The sequence below is a fragment of the Diceros bicornis genome, chromosome 17, assembly GCF_020826845.1.
Source record: "Diceros bicornis minor isolate mBicDic1 chromosome 17, mDicBic1.mat.cur, whole genome shotgun sequence".
Taxonomy (NCBI): Eukaryota; Metazoa; Chordata; class Mammalia; order Perissodactyla; family Rhinocerotidae; genus Diceros; species Diceros bicornis.
Window position 1 is genome coordinate 19398261 of NC_080756.1, and position 22078 is coordinate 19420338.

At 36.2% G+C, this 22078-nt stretch overlaps 1 protein-coding gene across 3 annotated transcripts in view; it reads right to left on the bottom strand.

Moving 5' to 3' along the window:
• Positions 1-1045: 1045 nt before the first annotated feature.
• Positions 1046-22078, bottom strand: part of LARP4 (La ribonucleoprotein 4) — a 63942-nt gene continuing 42909 nt past the window's right edge. For 2 of the 3 annotated variants that reach the window (XM_058558286.1, XM_058558285.1), the window contains exons 9-16: positions 21681-21893; positions 21059-21162; positions 16167-16379; positions 15454-15502; positions 12749-12910; positions 7469-7593; positions 7185-7353; positions 1046-5507 (exon numbers count right to left, since the gene is read on the bottom strand). In XM_058558286.1, the coding sequence (XP_058414269.1) occupies positions 5169-5507; positions 7185-7353; positions 7469-7593; positions 12749-12910; positions 15454-15502; positions 16167-16379; positions 21059-21162; positions 21681-21893 (1374 nt within the window). In that variant the 3' untranslated portion in view covers positions 1046-5168. Of the gene's footprint in view, positions 5508-7184; positions 7354-7468; positions 7594-12748; positions 12911-15453; positions 15503-16162; positions 16380-21058; positions 21163-21680; positions 21894-22078 lie in introns of those variants that run through there. The other variant, XM_058558287.1, reaches the window with a different exon arrangement.

Consider the following 22078-nt stretch of genomic DNA (forward strand, 5'->3'; position numbering starts at 1 on the left):
GGTAAACAGTAAACACTTCTAAATATTTTTGAGAATTAGAGAATCTAATCTGAAATTAGCCCATATTTAAAAGACCTAGATTTCCACTATAAAAACAGTTCATTCTGGGGCCGGCCCGGTGGCGCAAGCGGTTAAGTGCGCACGCTCTGCTTTAGCGGCCCAGGGTTCGCAGGTTCGGATCCTGGGCGCTCACCGACGCACTGCTTGTCAAGCCATGCTGTGGTGGCATCCCATATTAAGTGGAGGAAGATGGGCATGGATGTTAGCTCAGTGCCAATCTTCCTTGGGGGGGGCGGGGAAGGAGGATTGGCATAGGATGTTAGCTCAGGGCTGATCTTCCTCACAAACACACACACACACACACACACACACACACACACACACAAATCGTCCTAACTAGACAATTCAAGAATAACCTGTGGCATAATAGCTATGAAATACTTCAGTGATTTTTAGCAATACAATATTCAAAAAAAGTTGAGTTGTCACAATTTAGATACCAGCTGCTAAAAAGCCAGATATTCACATCTCCATTTTTGCCTTCTTATTGTAGTTAAAAAAAAAAAGATCAAAAGACTCATTTAAATTTCCCAGAGAACTTTCCCCTTAATAAGCTTCCCAAACCCTTTAGCTCTAGGGTTTGATAAAATGAAAGCAATGATGTGGTTGCAAAGGTAAAGGTAACCTAGTGGTTTTCTCTTGGAAACAGAAGTTTAAAAGCCTAGACATACTCAAGTCAGGCCATAATCTGCTCCATCCTTAGAGCTGCACATTGCGCTATGATTTTTTTTTCCTTTAGTAACTGCTTCTGACACTAAAAGAATTTAAGAAAACCCTGGAATCATGAAGCTGAATCTTGCAGCTCTCAGCCCTCACTTTACAGAGGAAATATCACATTCCACATCTCCTCCCCAAAACAAAACAAAAAAAACAGCTTAGACCAGAATAGTGATGAAACTAGAGAGTGGGCAACATATAAAATTATCAAAAAGTAAATGCAAGTAGTCATTAGACATAAACCACCCGGAGAAAAGAAAACCAGTCCTGCTTTTTAATAATTTTATTTTATTCTAATTTTGTGTTACTTTAATTTCCCATAGCACCTTGGCAATGTTGAAAACAAAGATACAAATACAATGATGTACTCATCTTAACATAATATGCATGAGCATGTGTCACACCATTTTAGGGGGGGACAGTTTGACGACAGGAACAAACCTAAGCAATGGACAAAACAGAAGCCAGATAACTGGTTCTGACCCCCCAACCTGGAAGATTTCAGAGATGTCATACTCAAGGGACACTTGAATTAGGCAAAAACAAAAATCAACGTTGATGTGGACATTTCTATATATATACTAATCAGTGTTTTGTGCTGCAAAATGAAAATAAAACCATTCTATTTTAGACACAGCGTGTTGATATCTGTTGTACTTTTAGGAACCATCAAGTCAACAACTCATAAAAAGTTCTCAGCTTTTAAAAATAAACTTTTAAGATATTTAATAAACAGGTGAATTTTGAAAGAAAATCTACTGAACTTGAAAACAAATTCTCTTTCAACTTTTTAAAAGGTCTTCATTCAGTAATGAAAACTTAAATGTCTAGTATCTCCTTGGAAGCCCAGACTAGCTAAATTAGCATATACCAAAAAACCTAAAATTAAATTAATGGCCACCAAATTGTAAGGAAATATAAAAAATTAGGAAAAAACCCATCATATATTGTAAAGAATTTATAAAAAACCCTCAAAAGGAATATATTGCCCTCTTGCATTTTATCTTTTCTGTAAAAACAAACAAAATGGGTACTTTAAAAATATGGTTAATATACATGGCCAACACAAATATCAGACTTAACCCCAGTGCTGTTCAACTTGTCAGAGTAAAACCAGTGGACATTTAAGCCAAAAGACTAAATATTAAGGCCATAACTAATAAAACTAGAGAAAGCGTTCAGTAACCTTTAAATACTACGTTCTGCTCCAGCAGACACTAACACTCCATCATTAAACCTTTTGCACAGCAAACCTGGTTATTTAAAAAGAAAAAGGAATGTGAAACAATATTCAAGCTACCTTAATTTTAGGAACCAAAAATAAATTAAAAATCTGCATGTCATTTGATCACATGCAAACTGAGCACATAAGATGACAACAATAACAATAAACCCATATCACTGAAAGATCTTTTCTTCTTCCAAAATCCAGCTGAAAAAATTTGGATGGATCACTCTTTCGAATGCCAGTGTCTGTATTTGCAAAAATGAAGTTACCCAGATTAGAGACAGGCCCTAGATATCATGAAAACCTTAAGTATCAAGATAGAAAATGGAGACAGGTTTTACAATATCTCTATACACCTTCTCTATGAAATGCAAGGTGTTGAACTTGTGTGACTCTTGTTCTCTTCATGCAGTAAGAACTATGGCAGAAGATCACTGTACCATACACTCAACATCATTTGTATCTACTTTTAGCCTCCAACAACCCAAGGAAGTGTTAAGTCATAAGGATGAAGAGAAAAATTTGACATTTAAATACCTCCTTTTAAAGAACCAAATAAATAGTCGAACTACAATGAACGCCCAAACCTCATCAGTTACAGAGTAATGTCGGGAAAAAAAAAAGCCAATGGTTTTACACAACCCATAGGCATCATTTAGATACAAACCTTAAATCTGCTGTAATAAAATAAATGCTAAATACATACTGTGAATATATATATTATATATATATACACACACACACATTTATTCTTCCTATACATCCCATCAAAATGGGAACTATTAGCTTTAATGAGGCAAATTAAATTTAAAACTATATTCTATAAGAAATCAAAAAATGGTCATACCTTTAAATTAAATTTCTACTTTCAATAAGAGGTTGGGAAAAGGCAACAACACATTTGCTTTCTTCAAAAAGACTCTTTTCTTGTGTTTCAATTAGAACATTCAGTTTTTAGAAGTTGGGTGGACTAAAAGTAAGTCACACAAGCATACAAGTAATACCAGCCAACTTGTGTGACACATTGTAAAAAAACTAATGTTTCATTGTAAGTGCAATAATTAAGTTTATAATCCTTACCAAGTGATTTTTATAAAATGTTTATTCTCTTAAATCCAATGCATTCACAGAGTGTTAACACTTTAAATGTTTATCATTTCCACCAACTGCAGCATTATCTAAGTAAACCAAAATAAGCACATCATAGATGTAGTCAATGATTATTAATACTTTTTTTTTTAAAGGACCTAAAGCTTCCCCCAAATTTCAGCACAGGTAGTTTTATTGTATGTTTCATCTAGTAGATGATTTTAAAAAATAGTGTGTAGAAATGAATAGTTTCAAACTGCTTAAATATACTATACTATGTTATCAATCCACCAAATCAAAAACAATTGCCAAGCTGAATAATAAGTTACAAAGAAATGGTAATTCTGGCTTGTACAGAAATGTGCAGTGTTTTCAAAGCTCTGAACAGTTACCTATTAATACAAATTCTCCAAAGCTTAACTTAGAGTTGGAACATGAGTTTCACAGTAATGTAATTTTAACCTCCATTTACATTCACTTTATATATTACTAAGATGTTTACTCTATGTCACAATGGTGCTTTCCAGTGTTCACAATTTACAGTTTCAATTTGTACATATGTAATTCACTAACATAAGGGACAGTTATTACTATTACAAACTATCCCTAAAAAGAAAACAAAACCTTACCTTACATAGAACTCTGAAAATGGTATGACTTAAAACAGATTAATGCAACATGGTTTTTAATATTTTTAGCCATTTTCTAAACACCAGCATGTAAACTTGCCTATTTAATATGAGAGCTACAACTTTATTCACTGAGAAATTATGTATTAATTTTCTTCAACTATCTTTCTCACCTTAACTCAAAAATCTTGTGACTTGCTAGTTCTGTTTCTGTGAATTCCAAACTGTATTTTCTTTTTTGAGAAAGGGAAGGAAGGTGATAAATACACTGTAAACAGAAAAAAGTTGCCCCCAAATTAAGCCTTAAAAAAATTTTTTTTTACTTCTACACTATGTGACACTTTAAGAGTCAGTTACAATGTTTCATTTTTAACACCAACACAAATAAATTACTGTAGAGTCAGTCTGCCCTACCATTCTAGGACCTAAAGTTCTCAAGACCTGAAGAGATGAGTAAAATACTTCAACGTTCTACTCAGAAATTTAGAACAGTTATAGGATTTGACTAGACTGGTCAAGGCAGTTAGAAACATACAATTCTGTAGGTGGTTGGTTATTTTGCTTTTGGGGGTGGGTAGTCAAAGAACAGAGAGTAACAAACAAAGAAAAAACTGTTTCCTATTTTAGGAGGGAGAAAAAAATCACAGGGTACTTTAAATCTCTTGAATCCATTTGATCTATCCACTGAGATCTAAGACAAATTTCCAATTTTTTGAATAACCCCTATTCTTTCCTTGAGTGTCAAATTGATTGGTAGTCACATCTCCAAGTACAATCAGAGTTTAACTGCTTGTTGAATGAAATATTAGTAAGGTCAGAAAGACAGACTAAATTTCAAACTGGAAAAAAAATCTACTCAAGTATTACATTCAGTTTTCAAATCATTCCCTAACATGACAAGAGATCTGGCTTCACTCACTCTTGCACACACACACACACTATGACAGGCACCCAGCCACTGATCTGTAACACAAGGCCATATAGGCAGAGATGGCATTCTCCAAGCCAAACTTTAAATAGATTAAAAAAAGTAATTTCTAATTTTACAGAAACGCTTCTTCAAAAAATATTTTCTCTCACTCCCTCATCCCCTATACTGAAGCATGTATAATATGTTTTTGCCCCAAGCTAAATCTGAACCCTCAAAATTGATTCCAGGCAGAAGATCTCTGCAAATTAAAATCAAAAACAAAAATAGAAAAATTATATTTTTATATATGTATACATATATATATATATTTATACTGATTGGAATCCTCTAGCATTTTAAAATCACTTTAGAGATGAATTTTGGGATTCTACTGCTCACCACTCCAAAATCCATAATGATTTAAGGACGTACTTTCTCCTGTTTCCTTCCTGGCTACCCCCTCCCCTCCAAAACAGTTCAGTATAGCCACGGCTCAAGTTTAATGGGAAGAGAGAAGTTTGTGAATAGTTTTTTTTTACTTTGGTGATCGGGGTGGCACATATTGCTCTTTGCCATTACGTCGAGTCACTCCCTGAGGTATAGCCCTGTGGCCAAATTGGCGTCTCTGTTCCCTGATTTTTCCAGCTGCTCCCCTGGGAATGGTATTGCCTCGGTAGCCAGAATAATCCTTACTAGCCCTTGCTTCTGGCTTTTCATGTGGTTTCTCGATGGACTTCTCAGGAGTTCCATTCTCTTCATTTTTGGTGGGAGATACTACATTGGAGCGATGTTCTCGTAACGGCTGCACAAGAACTGGAGACGGCTCTTTAGGGGGCTTCTGGCACACTTCAGCATAACTTAGCTTTCGGGGTTCCTTTGAAGTGAAGAGGAGAAACCAAAAAAAATTATGGTACACATTCTCTAAATAATAAAATACAAAAAGGATAGTGTTAACCACAAGCAAATTAGTAAGTTATCTTCTAGGAAAGGACAACAGGCAATCTCATATACACTGCTATTAAAGTATATTGGTACAATCTTTAAAATAAATACATTTGTTGAAAAAAATAAAAGGCCTTAGCAATTTATGTATGATACAATAATTTCACTTGAAGAATTTATTTGAAGGATGTTCATGTCAGCATTGTTTACAGTGATGAAAAAAACTAGAAACAACCTAAATGTCTAACAAGGAAAGACAGATTTAATTAATAATGGTACATCCATATGATGAAACAAAATGGTTCTATTCTCTCTTCCCTGGCTGCAAAGAACCTTGAGAGGGATTCCACAAGAATCTCAGCAGAGCAGTTGGAAAGCAATAACATATTAATATAAGACTAATTAAAAGTCTTAATTACCTCATCTGAAAAAGCAGGACAATAGGAGTCTCGTGAGAGTGGGATAAAGCATGTAAAAAGTCTTCAGCACTGGTCCTAGCACACAGCAGGCATTCAATAATTAGTAGCTGCTATTCTATTTTATTACTATTATTATTAAAGGACAAGATAAAAGGTTCTTAACCTAAAAAAAAGAAGAGCTGTACAAAAATGCTATTATGAATGAAAGAATTATAGGTAAATTTTGTGTTTTTTCCCCTGCTTTTCTTTTTTTTTTTTTTGGTGAGGAAGATCAGCCCTGAGCTAACATCCATGCCAATCCTCCTCTTTTTGCTGAGGAAGACCGGCCCTGAGCTAACATCTATTGCCAATCCTCCTCCTTTTTCTCCCCAAAGCCCCAGCAGATAGCTGTATGTCACAGTTGCACATCCTTCTAGTTGCTGTATGTGGGATGTGGCCTCAGCATGGCCTGACAAGCGGTGCGTCGGTGCGCGCCCGGGATCCGAACCCAGGCTGCCAGTAGCGAAGTGCGTGCACTTAACCGCTAAGCCACGGGGCCAGGCCTCCCCTGCTTTTCTGTATTTTCTTAATTATAAAAATGATTCTAGAAATTGAATAAAAATGGGATTGGCTCTCATGAGTTTCACAGACTCATTAAGTATCATACAAAAAGACTTCAAGGGGCTGGCCTGGTGCCGTAATGGTTGGGTTCATGCGCTCTGGTTCAGCGGCCCGGCATTTGCAAGTTTGGATCCTGGGTACGGACCTACACACTGCTTATCACACCAAGCTGTGGCAGGTGTCCCACATAAAATAGAGGAAGATGGGCACAGATGTTAGCTCAGGGCTAATCTTCTTCACACACACACACACACACACACACACACACACACAAAAAGATTTCAAGAGGCTCAAGGCCTCTTTACACTACCCCAAAATGACACATTCATCATAACTTGGATAAGAAAGTTCACTTAACCATATGATCAGACAAAAAGCAATCAGAAGAAATAGAATGAATAGTAACTTCTTCACTCCCTCAACATTGCTCAAGTTTCCCATTTCTTCAGAGTGACTTTCAACTCCTTTAGCTTCTTTTCAGTCTATTTCCAAATGACTCTGCTCTAGCAAAGAGTTATGTAAAAAAAATAATTTCTCATTATTTAACCTATTATATTTTTTTCTCATATAAACTAAGTCTCTTAAGTTACCTGTAGTGCCACAGCTGCAGCTGCATTTACGTTACTATTGCATGGTGAAGCAGTATTTGTCCTCGATGGCTTTGCAGTACTTGGAGAAGAAAGTGGTATAGCTGTCTGGTTGGGAACATCCTTCTGAACAGTGGAATCCTCTATTAAATCCTTTTCTTGCTGAGTTATGCTAAAGAAAAAAGAGCTTGACATTAGGTTTAGTATGGCACACAGAAACAACTGAGAAAATGATCAGAAGAAAAAGTAATCTTAATGCAGAAGATCTTCTATATTGAAACTTGTACCTTAATGTTGGAAGCTCAGCTGTACATGGAGGACTGGTACTCATACTGAGCTGCTGCACAGAGGTACAGTCTGTCTGTTCATCCTCTGTAGGCACTGGGCAACTAAATCCCAACTCTTCATTATCCTTAAAGTAAGAACATATTTCAAAATCGTACTTATAAAGACACTTCTCCAAAGAAGATATACAAATGGCCAATAAGCACATGAAAAGATGCTCAACATCACTAGTCAGTAGGGAAATACAAATCAAAACCACAATGAAAAACCACTTCACACTCACTAGGAAGGCTATAATCAATAAGACAGACAATAACAAACATTACAAACATTAGTCATGATATTGGAGATATTGGAACTCGCATACATTGAAGGTGGCAATGTAAAATGGTGCAGCCACTTTGGAAAATAGTCTGGCAGTTCCTCAAAAAGTTGAACATAGTTACCATATGACCTAGCAAATACACTCTTGGTATATACCCAAGTGAAAACACATGTCTACACAAAAACTTATACATAAATGTGTACAGTAGCATTATTATTCATAATAGCCAAAAAGTGGGAACAACCTAAATGTTCTTCATCTGGTGAATGGATAAACAAAATGTGGTCTGTAACCATACAATGAAATATTATGGTGCAATGAAACGAATGAAGTACCGACACATGCTACAACAATAGATGAACCTTGAGGACATCATGCTAAGTGACATAAGTCATTCACAAAAAGACAAATATTGTATGACTCCACTTATATTAGGTACCTAGAGTAGACAAATTCATAGAGACAGGGTAGAATGGTAATTGCCAGGGGCTGAGGAAAGTGGGAATGGGAGTTGCTATTTAATGGGTATAGCATTTTAGTGTTGCATGGTTGCACAACAATGTGAAGGTACTTAACACTATTAAACGGTACACACTTAACAATGGTTAAGACGGTAAATTTTATGTTATATGTATTTTACCAAAATTAAAAAAAGAAAAATAAGAGCCTTAGAAATTAAAATCGATTAAAGAAATAAAAATTTCAATAGATTTAAAAGGTAATATTCAGCAAGACTTGGTAGAAAATATAGATAAGTACAAATATAAAAATTAGGAAAGCCAAAACAAGAAAATTAGAGGTTCAACCTACAAGGTCTAGTATCAAATTAAGAGTTGAAAAAGAGAGGAGAAAGAGGTGAAGAATTTTTTTTGTGTGTGTGAGGAAGATTGGCCCTGAGCTAACATCTGTGCCCATCTTCCTCTATTTTGTATGTGGGACGCTGCCACAGCATGGCTTGACAAGCAGTGTATCAGTCCATGCACGGGATTTGAACCTGCACACCCTGGGCCGCCAAAGTGGAGCACGCAAACTTAACCACTACGCCACTGGGCCAGCCCCAAGAGGTGAAGAATTTATCAAAGAAATAACATAGGAAAATTTTCCATCATGGAAGGACATGAATTTCCAGATTGAAGGGGCCCACCAAGCATCCACGGCAATGAATAAAAAAAGAGCCACAGCAAGACACATCATCAGGAAATTTCACAGAGGATGAATAAAAAATCCTGAAAGCCTCCAGGGAGGAAAAAAACAGGTCACGGGAGGATCATGAATCACAACCATAGGTTTCTGAAAAGAATCTCTGGAAGCTAGATCATTTCCTAAGTAACATATAAAAAAAACAAACTTATAAAGGGAAGACTGATAAATATGACCATATTAAAATTAAGAACTTGTTTTCACCCATGAACAATAAACTGAAAACAAATCATTATTAGTAATATATATAACTGACAAAGGATTAGTATCCAGAATATATTAAAAAATTCCACGAATCTGTAAGAGATAACTCAATAGAAAAAATGTGCCAAACACCTGAAAGACTCAAAAGAAGAAACTCAGGCCGGCCCCATGGCATAGTGGTTAAGTTCGGCAGCTATGCTTCAGCAGCCCAGGTTCACAGGTTTGGTTCCCGGGCACAGACATACGCCACTCATTAGCCATGCTGGGGCAGCAACCCACATACAAAATAGAGGAAGACTGGCACAGATGTTAGCTCAGGACTAACATTCCTCACCAAAAAAAAAAAAAAAAAAAAAAAGAAACTGAAATGGCCAATAAACATGAAAAGATACTTAACCTCAATAGTAATTAAATTTTAAAAGAGCACACTCTATCACTCAGCAATTCCAATATGTATATACCCTAGAAATGTTCTTGCTCACACGAACACAAGGTTTGAACATTCATAGCAGTATTGTTTATAATGGCAAACAGACAAAAAAAAACAGCTAAAATGTCCATCAACAGTAGAGTGAATGAATGAATGAATAAATGTTATATTCTTACACAGAATATTATACAACAGTGCAAACTAAACCAGTCATCTGTATCAACAGTGATAACTTTCAAACAATATAGACCAAAAGAAGTAACGGAAGAACACATATTGTACAATTTCATTTACGTAGTGTTCAAAAACAGACACACTCAACAATATATTGTCTACGTTAGGGGTTGGCAAATCAAGGCTTGCTGGCCAAATCCAGCCTGTGACTCATGCTGTTATGGCCTAGGAGCGAAGAATGGTTTGTAAGTTTTTGAAGGGTTTAAAAACAAAGAATATGCAACAGCATATGGCTCACAAAGCCTAAAATATTTACTATCCAGCCCTCTACAGAAAAAGTTTCCCAACCCAGAATGGTAAAACTAGAAAGAAAAGCAAGAAAATTATTATTGCAAAGTCAAGATACTGTTCATCTCTGAGGGGGAGAAATGGGAATAACAGGAAGAACTGTAAATAGGGAGGGGAGACACATGGCACTGCTAGGATACTGGTGATGTTTACAGCCCACAGTGTGGGTTGAGATAACAAAGGGAAGTACACTTTATTATCATTCTTTAAAAATGTATGTGTGTATCACACTTCTCCAAATCTGAGAAGCCACCAATTGTAAAACACACCATTATTTTACGTACAACTAAGAAAAAACATTGTCACAAATACAATAGCTTTTACTTTGTTTTTGGTGAGGAAGATTGTCCCTGAGCTAACACCTGTGCCAACCCTCCTCTATTTTGTATGTGGGACACTGCCACAGCATGGCCTGACAAGTAGTATGTAGGTCCAACCCCGGGACCCAAACTCGTGAACCCTGGGCCGCTGAAGTAGAGCATGTGAACTTAACCACTACACCACTGGGGGGGCCCCTGCAACAGTTTTAACTATAAGACAGCCTGATTTTCAAAGGTGGAAAAATGTGGAAAAAGTCTTAGAATTGATGCAATAACTACAATATTTATTACATAAATTTTTTAAACAAGGGAAGACAGTGAAATACCCTCAAAATTTCAAGATAAAATGATTTCTAATAGAGAATTCTACAGAGCTATTGATCCAAGTGTGAGAACAAAAAAACATTTTCAGAATGCAAGATCTCAAGAAATTTATACTAAAAACCACTTACGCAGGAAGCTCAGTAAAGACGTGACCCACCATAACATGGGAAAGTAAAACAAGAGTAAGAAAAAAAGGAGATCCAACAAAGGAAAGTAAGGAAAATTCCCAGGATGACGGTGAAGGGAAGTCCTAGGAAAACAGCTGTGCAGCAGGCCACTGAGAGTATAAGAAAGGAGAAATAATAATAGTATACTATGAAGGCTCAGTTATGAAAAAAATATGTAATACTGAAATGTGACTTACAAATGATAGCATGTCCTAGTCTAACCGGCAATGCTTTTTACTTTCTTAGTAACACTAAAATAATGAGGCATCTTATAATTGATGGTATCCTAGATATGATGAAGTACAATATACTGGGAGGATGAGAAAAGTATGTTGGTTTAAGAGAGCTAAATCCTTAGCTTCTAGAATGGAAAATCACTAGACAACATCTAAAATTGAAAAGTCAAGAAACAGCAGTATAACCATGTTAATTAGAAATATAAGGATATGGGCTGACCCCGTGGCTTAGCGGTTAAGTGTGCACGCTCCACTGCTGGTGGCCCAGGTTCGGATCCTGGGCACACACCGACGCACCGCTTCTCCGGCCATGCTGAGGCCGCATCCCACATACAGCAACTAGAAGGATGTGCAACTATGACGTACAACTATCTACTGGGGCTTTGGGGGGAAAAAAGAAAAATTAGAAATATAGGGATAAATGTCAGGAGAAAAAGATAGAGCTGAAAGTGGTTGCAGGGGACTACTATTTTTCAATATAAGCCTAGATATACTATGTACATGTACTATTAAAATAAAAATAAAAATTGAATTGGGAAAAAAAAGGCAGAAAATGAGAAAAATTTGTGGGGGCATGAGGATTTAGCGTACCAAGGTCTACAGTCAAAAATACTGTAGGATGGGGGGCCGGGCCCGTGGCGTGGCGGTTAAGTGTGCACGCTCCACTACTGGTGGCCCGGGTTCGGATCCCGGGCGCGCACCGACACACCACTTCTCCGGCCACGCTGAGGCCGCGTCCCACATACAGTAACTAGAAGGATGTGCAACTATGACATACAACTATCTACTGGGGCTTTGTGGAAGAAAAAGAAAAGGTGGAGGATTGGCAATAGATGTTAGCTCAGGGCCGGTCTTCCTCAGCAAAAAGAGGAGGATTAGCATGGATGTTAGCTCAGGGCTGATCTCCCTCACACACACACACACACACACACACAAAATAAATAAAAGGGCCGGCCCTGTGGCTTAGCGGTTAAGTGTGCGCGCTCCGCTGCTGGCGGCCCAGGTTCGGATCCGGGCGCGCACCGACACACTGCTTCTCCGGCCATGCTGAGGCCGCGTCCCACATACAGCAACTAGAAGGATGTGCAGCTATGACATACAACTATCTATCTACTGAGGCTTTGGGGGGGAAAAATAAATTTAAAAAATCTTAAAAAAAAAAATATTGTAGGATGGGGTATCCCAACCTTTTGACATCAACTCTCCATTATCTGAAAGACTGAGTTCACTACACTAGCTTAGCATTCATTTACATCTTTGGTTAATCACAGGCACTTGAGTGGAAATGATGCTTTCCATTCAGCTTCCATTATTCAGTTCTACTAAGCCAAGTTGACTGATACAAAGACATGCAACAGCAAAGAAATATTTTACTGATCTTGTGTAGCTTTATCATAAATCTTTTTACAATAGTCAAAGTATACTGAAAAATCCATGAATAACAACTATGATAGAAACACAGATGAAGTGCAAATAAAATTTTAAATAATAACCCTGAAAACAAAGGCTAAATATGGTCCCATAAGGGAAAAGACTGGATGCTTCAGTGTTTACCTTTTCTTTGTAGACACCTTTAACAACATCAGACATCCTACTCTCCAAAAAGGGTTCACCTGGCGTTCTTGATGAACTTCCAGGTAAAGGAGGAAAATTTGAGGCTAATAAGTCAAACTTTGGTGTTGGAGCCTTTGCTTCAGCTGTTGAAGGATGGGGTCTCTAAAAGACACAAATCATAAAACAGGTCACATGCCTATCTCATTCTCTAATCTGTACCACAGAAGCTGCAAGCTGCAAGAAACAAACAAAACTCCATCCTAAAGCACAGAATTGTTCCCCTATAAATTCCTGGCTTTTCATGTCAGCTGAGCTCTCATTACTCTTGATCAATCTTACTTATGTTAGTCAGCTCCCTCTCCAGTTTCTTTTGCAAGCTTTGCCACACTCCTTAAGCCTTCTAAGCAAACTCCACCATTCTTTGCTTTCTAAATTTGCTATACCCCCTTCCAAAACAAAAACAAAAAACCCTACCTTACCTAAATTTGTTATCATCTTTTCTCCTTCCATATAGTCTCAAGAGTGAACTCAAGACCCTTCCTTGAAAATCTCATCTTTCCCTTCCACCTACTACCATCTATATCCTGACAAGCCTCTCACTTGTTTTACCTCCTCTACTTCCTCACCTTTGTACTCATCACATCACTAAAATTGCTTTTACAAGTCACCGATATCTTCCCCAATGCAAAATCTGAGGGACTCTTTTTTTTCCAGGACCTCACTACAGTATTTGGCATAGTAAACCTTCCTTCCTTTGGGAGCTCATTCCTCCCTTAGCTTCTGTGATTACCTCTTTCTCTTGATTCACAGATCTGACAATCACGTGTGCTCTTCTCTCCCTGCTCACTTTTGATGGTTTTTGATTTCTATATGGTTACTACTCTTCTCACTTTCCATACTCTTCCTGTGTGATATCCATTATCCATGGCTTCAACCACTACGTATATGCAAACAACATTTAAAACAATCTTTTTCACTTTTTGGTGACTTTTTGGCTGCACAACTCTGAAAATTTACCAAAAATCACTGAGTTGTACACCTGAAATATTTTCAGCCCGGACCTTTACCTGAAACCCAGACATCCATTTGCCTATCAGCCATCTCCACTCAGATTTCGCTTGGATACTTCAAATAACATAATGAATAATCTCATTTTTTAGCCCAAAGCTACCATGTTCCCCAAGGTTCCATTCTTGGTCTTTTTCTTATGACTCACTCTACAGAGAGTCCCCTACAAGATCTCATCTACTCTTATGATTTCAATTACTATGTGTAAGCTTACAAATCCTAAATTTTATCTCTAGCTAAGCTCTCCCTCCTGGACAATGGTACCTCCACCCTGCCCTTCCTGCTGGAGAGCATGCCTGTCTCCTTTTTCTTCACCCCAAGCACCAGTTCTCAATCCAGAAATTTTCAACATATTAAACAGACCTCAAACCTAATCTCTTCTTTCCTCAATTGTTCAGGGCCATTTGAGGATTCACGTGGACTACGGCAATGGCACCCTTAAAAAGTTGTTGCCTAAAGTCTCATGGCTGCCTGTAGTATAGAAAGCTATAAGTGAAACAACAACACTGTTTTAAAAAGTTCACAGTTTGCCCTAAGGACTATTCTTTGTGTTATAATGCAATACGTTTTATTCTTTGAAAATGCGTATCTTTTCACTACTTATACATATGATATATGTATACTTATATGTATATTATATGTACATTATCTAGTATACTATCTATTCTACTTATACATGTAAAATAAGCATTACATTACATATTTAAGATCTATCTGTAAATTCTAGGCAGGATTTTCTTAAGACCTCCTTGTCTTCCTATACCATTTTTGTTCCTCAACTCCTTTTGCCTCCAGTTAAGAAATGGCAAAAATTCACCATGAACAAACTAAAAAAAACTGAAATATGAATAATCTGAGGCTAAGTAAGTTAAGATGCAAATAAGAACATGTCTAGAACTATAAAATTTTTTTTCATTTATAAGCTGTTTTATAAGATTAGTAGATATCAGAACTAGCAGTAGGTAGAAAATTGCCCCCACATAGTAATTACTAAATAGTATAACAATTTCCAAAACCATCCAACAGAGCTTTAAAGGTGAATGATACACCCTATCAGATCAGCAAAAAAATCATATACTCTGTAAGGCTATGGATAAAGGAACTTTTGTTTACTGTTTGTTGGAGTGGAAATCAGCACAACCCCTAAGAGAAAGCTATTTGGCAACAACTTATTGAATTGTGACCCAGAAATTCCACTTCTAAGGATTGTTCTTCAGATATTATTGCACACAAAGGAAATGATGGTTGTATGAGGTTATCATTGCACTGTTTGGAATAGCACTGTTTGTAAGGTTGAAAGATTGAAACTACTTAAGAGTCCATTAATAGTTAAATTTTTCAGGGAATATTTTCATATTTTTATTTTTAAACCATGTGACTATATTAGGCATTCAAGTAATTTTTTAAAAAAGTGAGCAAGACAGGTCAAATCCCTAACTATATGTGTGTTTTAAGGGTGGTGGTAGTAGTGGTGGGTATTTTGGGGTCAAGCACAGGCTCTATTTATCTTTGCCAACTACTCTAAGAAACAAAACAAAAACCTGGAAAGGAAAGACAGACCACAAGTGAACACCACAGTAAATCACAAAAGAAAAAAAAAATTGAACAGATGTAATCAAAGGTAAAAAAATACTTACTGGGATCCTGTCGTCATCTCGTCGTCTTCGACCTCTGAAAAGAGTTCTCCTTTTAACGACAAGAAAAGGGGGCAGTGGGAGGGACAACTCATAAGTTTCTTCAAATATATACATTCTATCAAAGATGGGTGAACTTCTATTTTGAGTATCTATACCTTCTAAATCTCTACTACTATTAAAAGATAAATACATGTTCTTCTGAAGGGATCCTGAGCTAATCTACCAAAAACTTCACCTACTACTACCACCACCACTAAGTAAGTGGGGCCCATTTTTATTCATAGCACTCCCTCCACACCAGAAGCATATTACGGCTCAGTTTTTTTGTTTTGTTTAGGCAAGGTAGGCAATATATAACCCCATTCCCATAGTTTAGAAGTTGTAGGAGACTAAAACTATAATGCAGATGGGATCTTATCTTTCTAACCTATTCTTTCCTCAGTGAACTATAAAGAACTTCAGAATAACTTTTATAAACCTCTGACTCAGAGCTATATTCTATACGGACACTCTAAATTTCTCAACAATTATGAAAAACTATTAATTCATATTATGTGAACAATGTATTTATTTAGCATAACCATACACCAGTAATTAAGTCAAAACAAACAAAAAAAAAATCACTAGATTATGGTCTTCAAATATTCACATTATGACCAAAGAATTTTCATATACCTTTTTTTTTTCCGATACTTATCACCGTATTTCCTTACCTGCCCCTACCATAGTCCCCATTCTGTTCCATCTGCAAAGTGGGAGTCTCTTTTGGAAGGTAGCTTTGCTCCTGATGCCCTGTTACTGTAGGGTTATGCCGTTCAGTTGGAAAGTTCCTTGAACCAGATCTGTTTAATGGTCCATCCCCCAATGACACAGAGCCCTCTGTTGAGTGTTCGGAACCACTTGATGACCTAAAATGAGGCTTCACGCTATAAGAAATATAAGATCATTTACATGAAAGGATAAATTAAGACAGACAGAAAATCTTTCCCCTTAATGGCAGAAACTCTTAATAGGCCAAGTTAAAAACTGCCTTCTGCTGTATTCTGATTTTCCATAAATTAAGTTAAACATGACAGTGCCACGTTGTTAAAATGTAAACCTTTTCATGTTGCAGATGTATTATTTTTAAAAGGCAGAGAATTTTTTTTTTTTGTGAGGAAGATCAGCCCTGAGCTAACATCCATGCCAATCCTCCTCTTTTTCCTGAGGAAGACCGGCCCTGAGCTAACATCTATTGCCAATCCTCCTCCTTTTTTTTTTTGTTTGCCCCCTTTTTCTCCCCAAAGCCCCAGTAGACAGCTGTATGTCACAGTTGCACATCCTTCCAGTTGCTGTACGTGGGACGCGGCCTCAGCATGGCCGCACAAGCAGTGCGTCAGTGCCTGGGATCCGAACCCGGGCCGCCAGTAGTGGAGCGCGCACACTTAACCACTAAGCCACGGGGCTGGCCCCTAAAAGGCAAAGAATTTTACATTAAAAAAAGTTGTTTGGAAAGCCAGCCCTGATGGCCTAGTGGTTCAAGTTTGGTGCGCTCCCCCTCGGTGGCCTAGGTTTAGTTCCCAGGTGCAGAACCATACCACTTATCCGTCAGTAGCCACGTGGTGGTGGTGGCGGCTCACACAGAAGAACTAGAAAGGCCTTACAAATATAATATATAACTATGTACTGTGGCTTTGGGGCTGAAAAAAAAAGAGGAAGACTGGCAACAGATGTTGCCATGAGTGAATCTTTCCTAGCAAAAAAACAAAACAAAACAAAAAAAAAAATGGAGAGATTTGGGGGAAGATCCAAAGTTCTTCAAGATAAAGCTACTTCTACTACCATACATAGACTATAACTAGGATTTTAGCTAATTTCTTTAACACCAGCTGCAGTCTTGACACATCTAAATCAGCCAGGCTTTAAGCTTATTAACAAGGCTACGCCATGCATTTTCAATGGGGCAACATCACCCTCAAAGGGAATAAAAATTAGTTCTTAGGGGGCTGGTGGTGGAATCTTAATCTTAGTCATTTGATGTATAAAGCATGGATATACACACATTATGTAAATAGATAGAGAAAATAATCTCTAATATTAAATTTCCATGGGGGAAAAAGTCTAAAAAGGCTCTTTAGGAAAGCGACAATGAAAAAAAAGAGTGAGAAACAGTGGAATATATTAAAATCCCAGCTTCTTACTAAGCATCCCTCACCAAATGAAATTAGTTGTTCAAAGACCCATATGTGGACAAAAAAACTAGGAAAATATAATGCAACTAAGAGCCTGGCATGGCTTTATGAAATAAAGTACAAAATCTGGTAAAAACAAAATAGAAAACTACTTTTAGCAAAAGTAGCTTTTATTTTGGATGATGGGTATAAGCACCCAACTCTGAAAATTTGTAAGCAGATGAAGCTTGGGTAGAGTAAAGAATAGAGGAAGCAGTTTAATCAATAGTGAAAACATTTGAAGTAAGCCCAGGCAACTGAGGATCTTGCTTCTATAGTAGATTCAACAAGGAAGGAAGAAATTCATAAATAGCCTTTTGCTTACAGTTTATATACTCCATTTCTTACAGTCTATTTTTATGTTTATAAATTTATAATATTAATAACACATTGGTTCTCTGAGTAGGGATTTAAAACCTCATAATAATTATAAGTCCAACAATTAAACATTAATTCCAACAGCATCTCCAGCTATCCTACTTTACTCTTTATAGAACATAAAAAATTAGGTTACTATTATTAAAACTTTTAAAGATAAAAATCAGACTATAATATTGGGCTGAGTTCATATAAGATGATACTTTTCCAGATAATTATGTCACAAAATAGACTTAACAGCAATGAAAATTACAGTATGTCAACTGACACGAAACAATTTTCAAAATATGTCCTGAAAATGACCTCATGCGATAGATACGCTGTTTATGTATCTGTTCAGAAACTACCATTCACCCGAATTTTTTCATTACATTTCAGTACACCTAACGGACAAGTTATTAGGTTTAAACAGCCCTCAGATCTCATAATCTTACCCTTCACTGAGAGGGACTTAACAATCTCAGTCCAGGCAAAAGAAAAAAAAGAATGATGAAAGAAGTAAGTGAAAAAAGACAGAAAGAAAGAAGTAAAGTGACAGAAAGACAAAGTATGAAAGATAGAAAATGCCAAGACTTCTGAAAGTTAGTCCTATTCTCTCCAAGCAGGTCTAGTGATCATCACCGGGCTGTTACAAGGCTAACATACTAAACCGCAAAAGAGCTCTCTAAAAGTTACCTTCTCCTTGACTAATAAAATAAATAAAAATAAAGGTCTGGCAGCAGTCACTTCTTAGAAGCAAGAAGGAAACAAGGATTTGAATTGGTGGTCAAAAAGCTCTTTAGTTTCATCTATAATACTTACATTTTTATAAGAACGTATTCATGTATTATTTCTGTAACTAAAAGTTAACAACCACCTGTATTGGTCAAATATAAGAACAGAAATGTACACAAGTGGTTTTGAATAACAAGCAAAATTACACTAAACCTGCCCTGTATCTTCAAAATCATAGGTATATCTCCTTATAAGAAAGGACGATTTGATCGTCATTCTTGGCTTTCTTATTGGAATTTCACCAAGAAAGCACAGCAGACAAAAACAAGTAACAATAAAAGAATACCATAACTCATTTCATGTATTTTTAAGTCAAGCATCTGTTAACACCAGTACATTTAGTTATTCATTAAAAATTGCTTTTAGTTTACCTTATAACAAAGATGTCTATTCCACTTAACTGTTTAAATCAAAATTCACACCTTCAAAGAAATGTGAAATCAACAGATAACATATTTTCACAAAGGTACTATTCCTAATCATGAGAAACCTGTATCTCTTCATATGGGAAGCTGTAAACTGTCAATTGCTCTAATTGAATTATTTTTAAGAAAAAACTTTACCAGCTATGGTAGAGGAAAAGGATATGTTCTAATCTCAGGTCTGCTGATAATAACTAGCCATGTAACCCTAGCAAGATATTTCTCCTCTTCAGTTTTCACTTTACCTGTAAAATGAGTTAAAACTACATCGTAACAAGTTCTTTCCAGATTTAAACATCATTGTCCCTACATGCTCACGGAAATTAAATAACCTTTTTTGAACAACAGGATGGCGGTTAGAAGACAATGTGTGTATTAAGGCTCACTGTACTTCTACTCATATGTTCTAGCAATACTTGAATTTGGCAGTTAATTGTTACTCTATTACCAAACTCAGAGTCATTTACAAGAGCACAAATAATCTTTTGTTTATAAAGAATCCTTCATTCTTACAATATGAAGAGATCTCATATCAAACTTCATAAAGCAACAAGAATGCGTATATATTGTAAAATTTTCCTAACATTTAAAAAATGATCTTCAAACACTTTAACCAACTGCGTCAAAGTGAGTACAAAAATTGAGACTATTAAAGGGTGGTACATATGAATGCTTCCAGAATCCATACTTTTTTAACACTCTGAGGCTTCTTTCTCCACTGAAGCATGTTTCAGGAAAAGCTTACAAAAAAGAATTAAGTTCCTAGACGTCATCTTGGAAAAACAGATGGCATGTGGTCTCCTTGCCAGAAAGAATCAACTGGGAGAACAAGATCTGGCAAGAGAAAATCACTGCAAAGAAATAATTAAAAACAAAAAACAACCCAGGAGGCTCACAAAATAAGCAAACAAGAAATAATAAATGTGAAACTATTAAATAAATCTAAAGCAATATATGAGCCCTTTTAGTCAAAAGCCATAATATATATACGAAATTACTGAGACTATTAGTTGACATTTATGTAAAGAAAATACTTAAGAGACATATCAATATTTTCTATGATAGCAAATGGTTTCCAGAGTTCTCAATAATTTATTCAGAACATTGTGTTTTAAGTGTAGCCATTGAGGTGAAACTGTCTGGGCTCAAATCTTGGCTTGGCCAGCTACTAGCTACATGCTTGTAGACACGGCATTTAACCTTTTATATCTTAATTTCCTCATCTTTAAATAGATATAACAACTGCATCTATCTTACAGGGTTATGAAAATTAACTGTGATAAAACATATAAAGCCCTTAAAACAGAGCTTTAGATATTAAATGCTCAATAAATGTTAGCTATTGTCTGTTGTACACTATAGTTCATGAAAACCATTTCAAAAGTTAATTCTTAAAAATCTTAAATAACTCATATTCCCAGCATTTATTACTCAAATCAGTTAATATTTCTATCCTCAAAAAAACTCTCATGCTCCAAACTGTTACCTATTTAACACACTGAATGGCATTAAGACACCAGATTTTACGCTGTTACCATACAATACTTTTTCTATTTTCTTTATTATTAAAAAAAAATCAGTACGTATTGTGTACAATCTCAGTCCCACCTTCTTCTTATACCCATTATCAACTCTCAGGTCAAAGTGTGTTTAGGAATTCCAGATTAAAGCATTCACACACTTTCTGAAAAAAAACAAACAAAACCAAAAAACTAGCCTTTTTATTGAGTCTGCAAATAAGCATGGCTACTAACACAGCAACTCTTTTAAGAACTATGGGGAATTGTTTACAATAAATTCCAGCTATGATTTTTATCTTACCGACTTTTTTGGAATGGTCGACCCATATTCACAGCAGCAGTATTTGTTTTATAAGATCCTGGTGAAGTAAAGCCATTGACAAAACTACCATTGGGAAAGGGAGCCTAAAAGAAAATTTTCATGTTTAAAAATGATTAATTGTAAGGTAAAATCTGGTATGAAGGTCATAAGAAACTTCTCATGAACTAATCTACCATCAATTTCTTTTACGAGCCAAAAATAATTTTAAGCATTTTATTCACTTTTGCAATACTTCAAGTATCACTTGATTTACAGAACAAAGAATCACTAGTTCATTACTTCACAAAGAACATTTCTCTCTGAAAAAGTTTCCCCAACTTTTTCACAAACTAAAAGCATTTTAAATCATTTAGAATTTATCCAGGCTCTTATTTTAATTCACTCAGCAAAATCTAGAGAATAAAATCATAGGAACCAATAGCTCAACCCTTAGTCATACGCACATATTTGGTATGGGGGGGTTAGATATCCTTATCACTACCTAAAAGCCAGAAAGTAACCAATATCAACACAAAACAAAAAATGAACTCCTACTCTAGCTGACGTCTTCAAATGTCAGCTTGAGGGAAAAATTTTATTATTCTGTAAGGATCTCACTTACCAGCGGTGTTTCAAAGTAAGGTGCAGGATTTGGAGGCCAAGACTGAGGCACAATACTATAGACCGAGTACTGTTGGTGAGGATTATATACAGGCTGCATAAAGACTGGTGAGGCATACTGTGCTTGAGTTTGAATGGGCTGACTATACATACTAGAATCCATTAATCGATAACCATTCTTAGCAAAAAACGTATTGATGGCTTTTATCCTTGCCTAAAAGCAAGAGGAATATGTTATAACAAAGGACTAAGTGCATATTTTCACAAATATATTTAATTCACATTTTTAATACATATTACTGATCACAGAATCAGTAGAGCAAAAGAAAAAGAAATGATTGAAATAGCTTTAATTAATTTAAAAAACTTCTGCATAGCAAATACCACAATGAGTGAGGT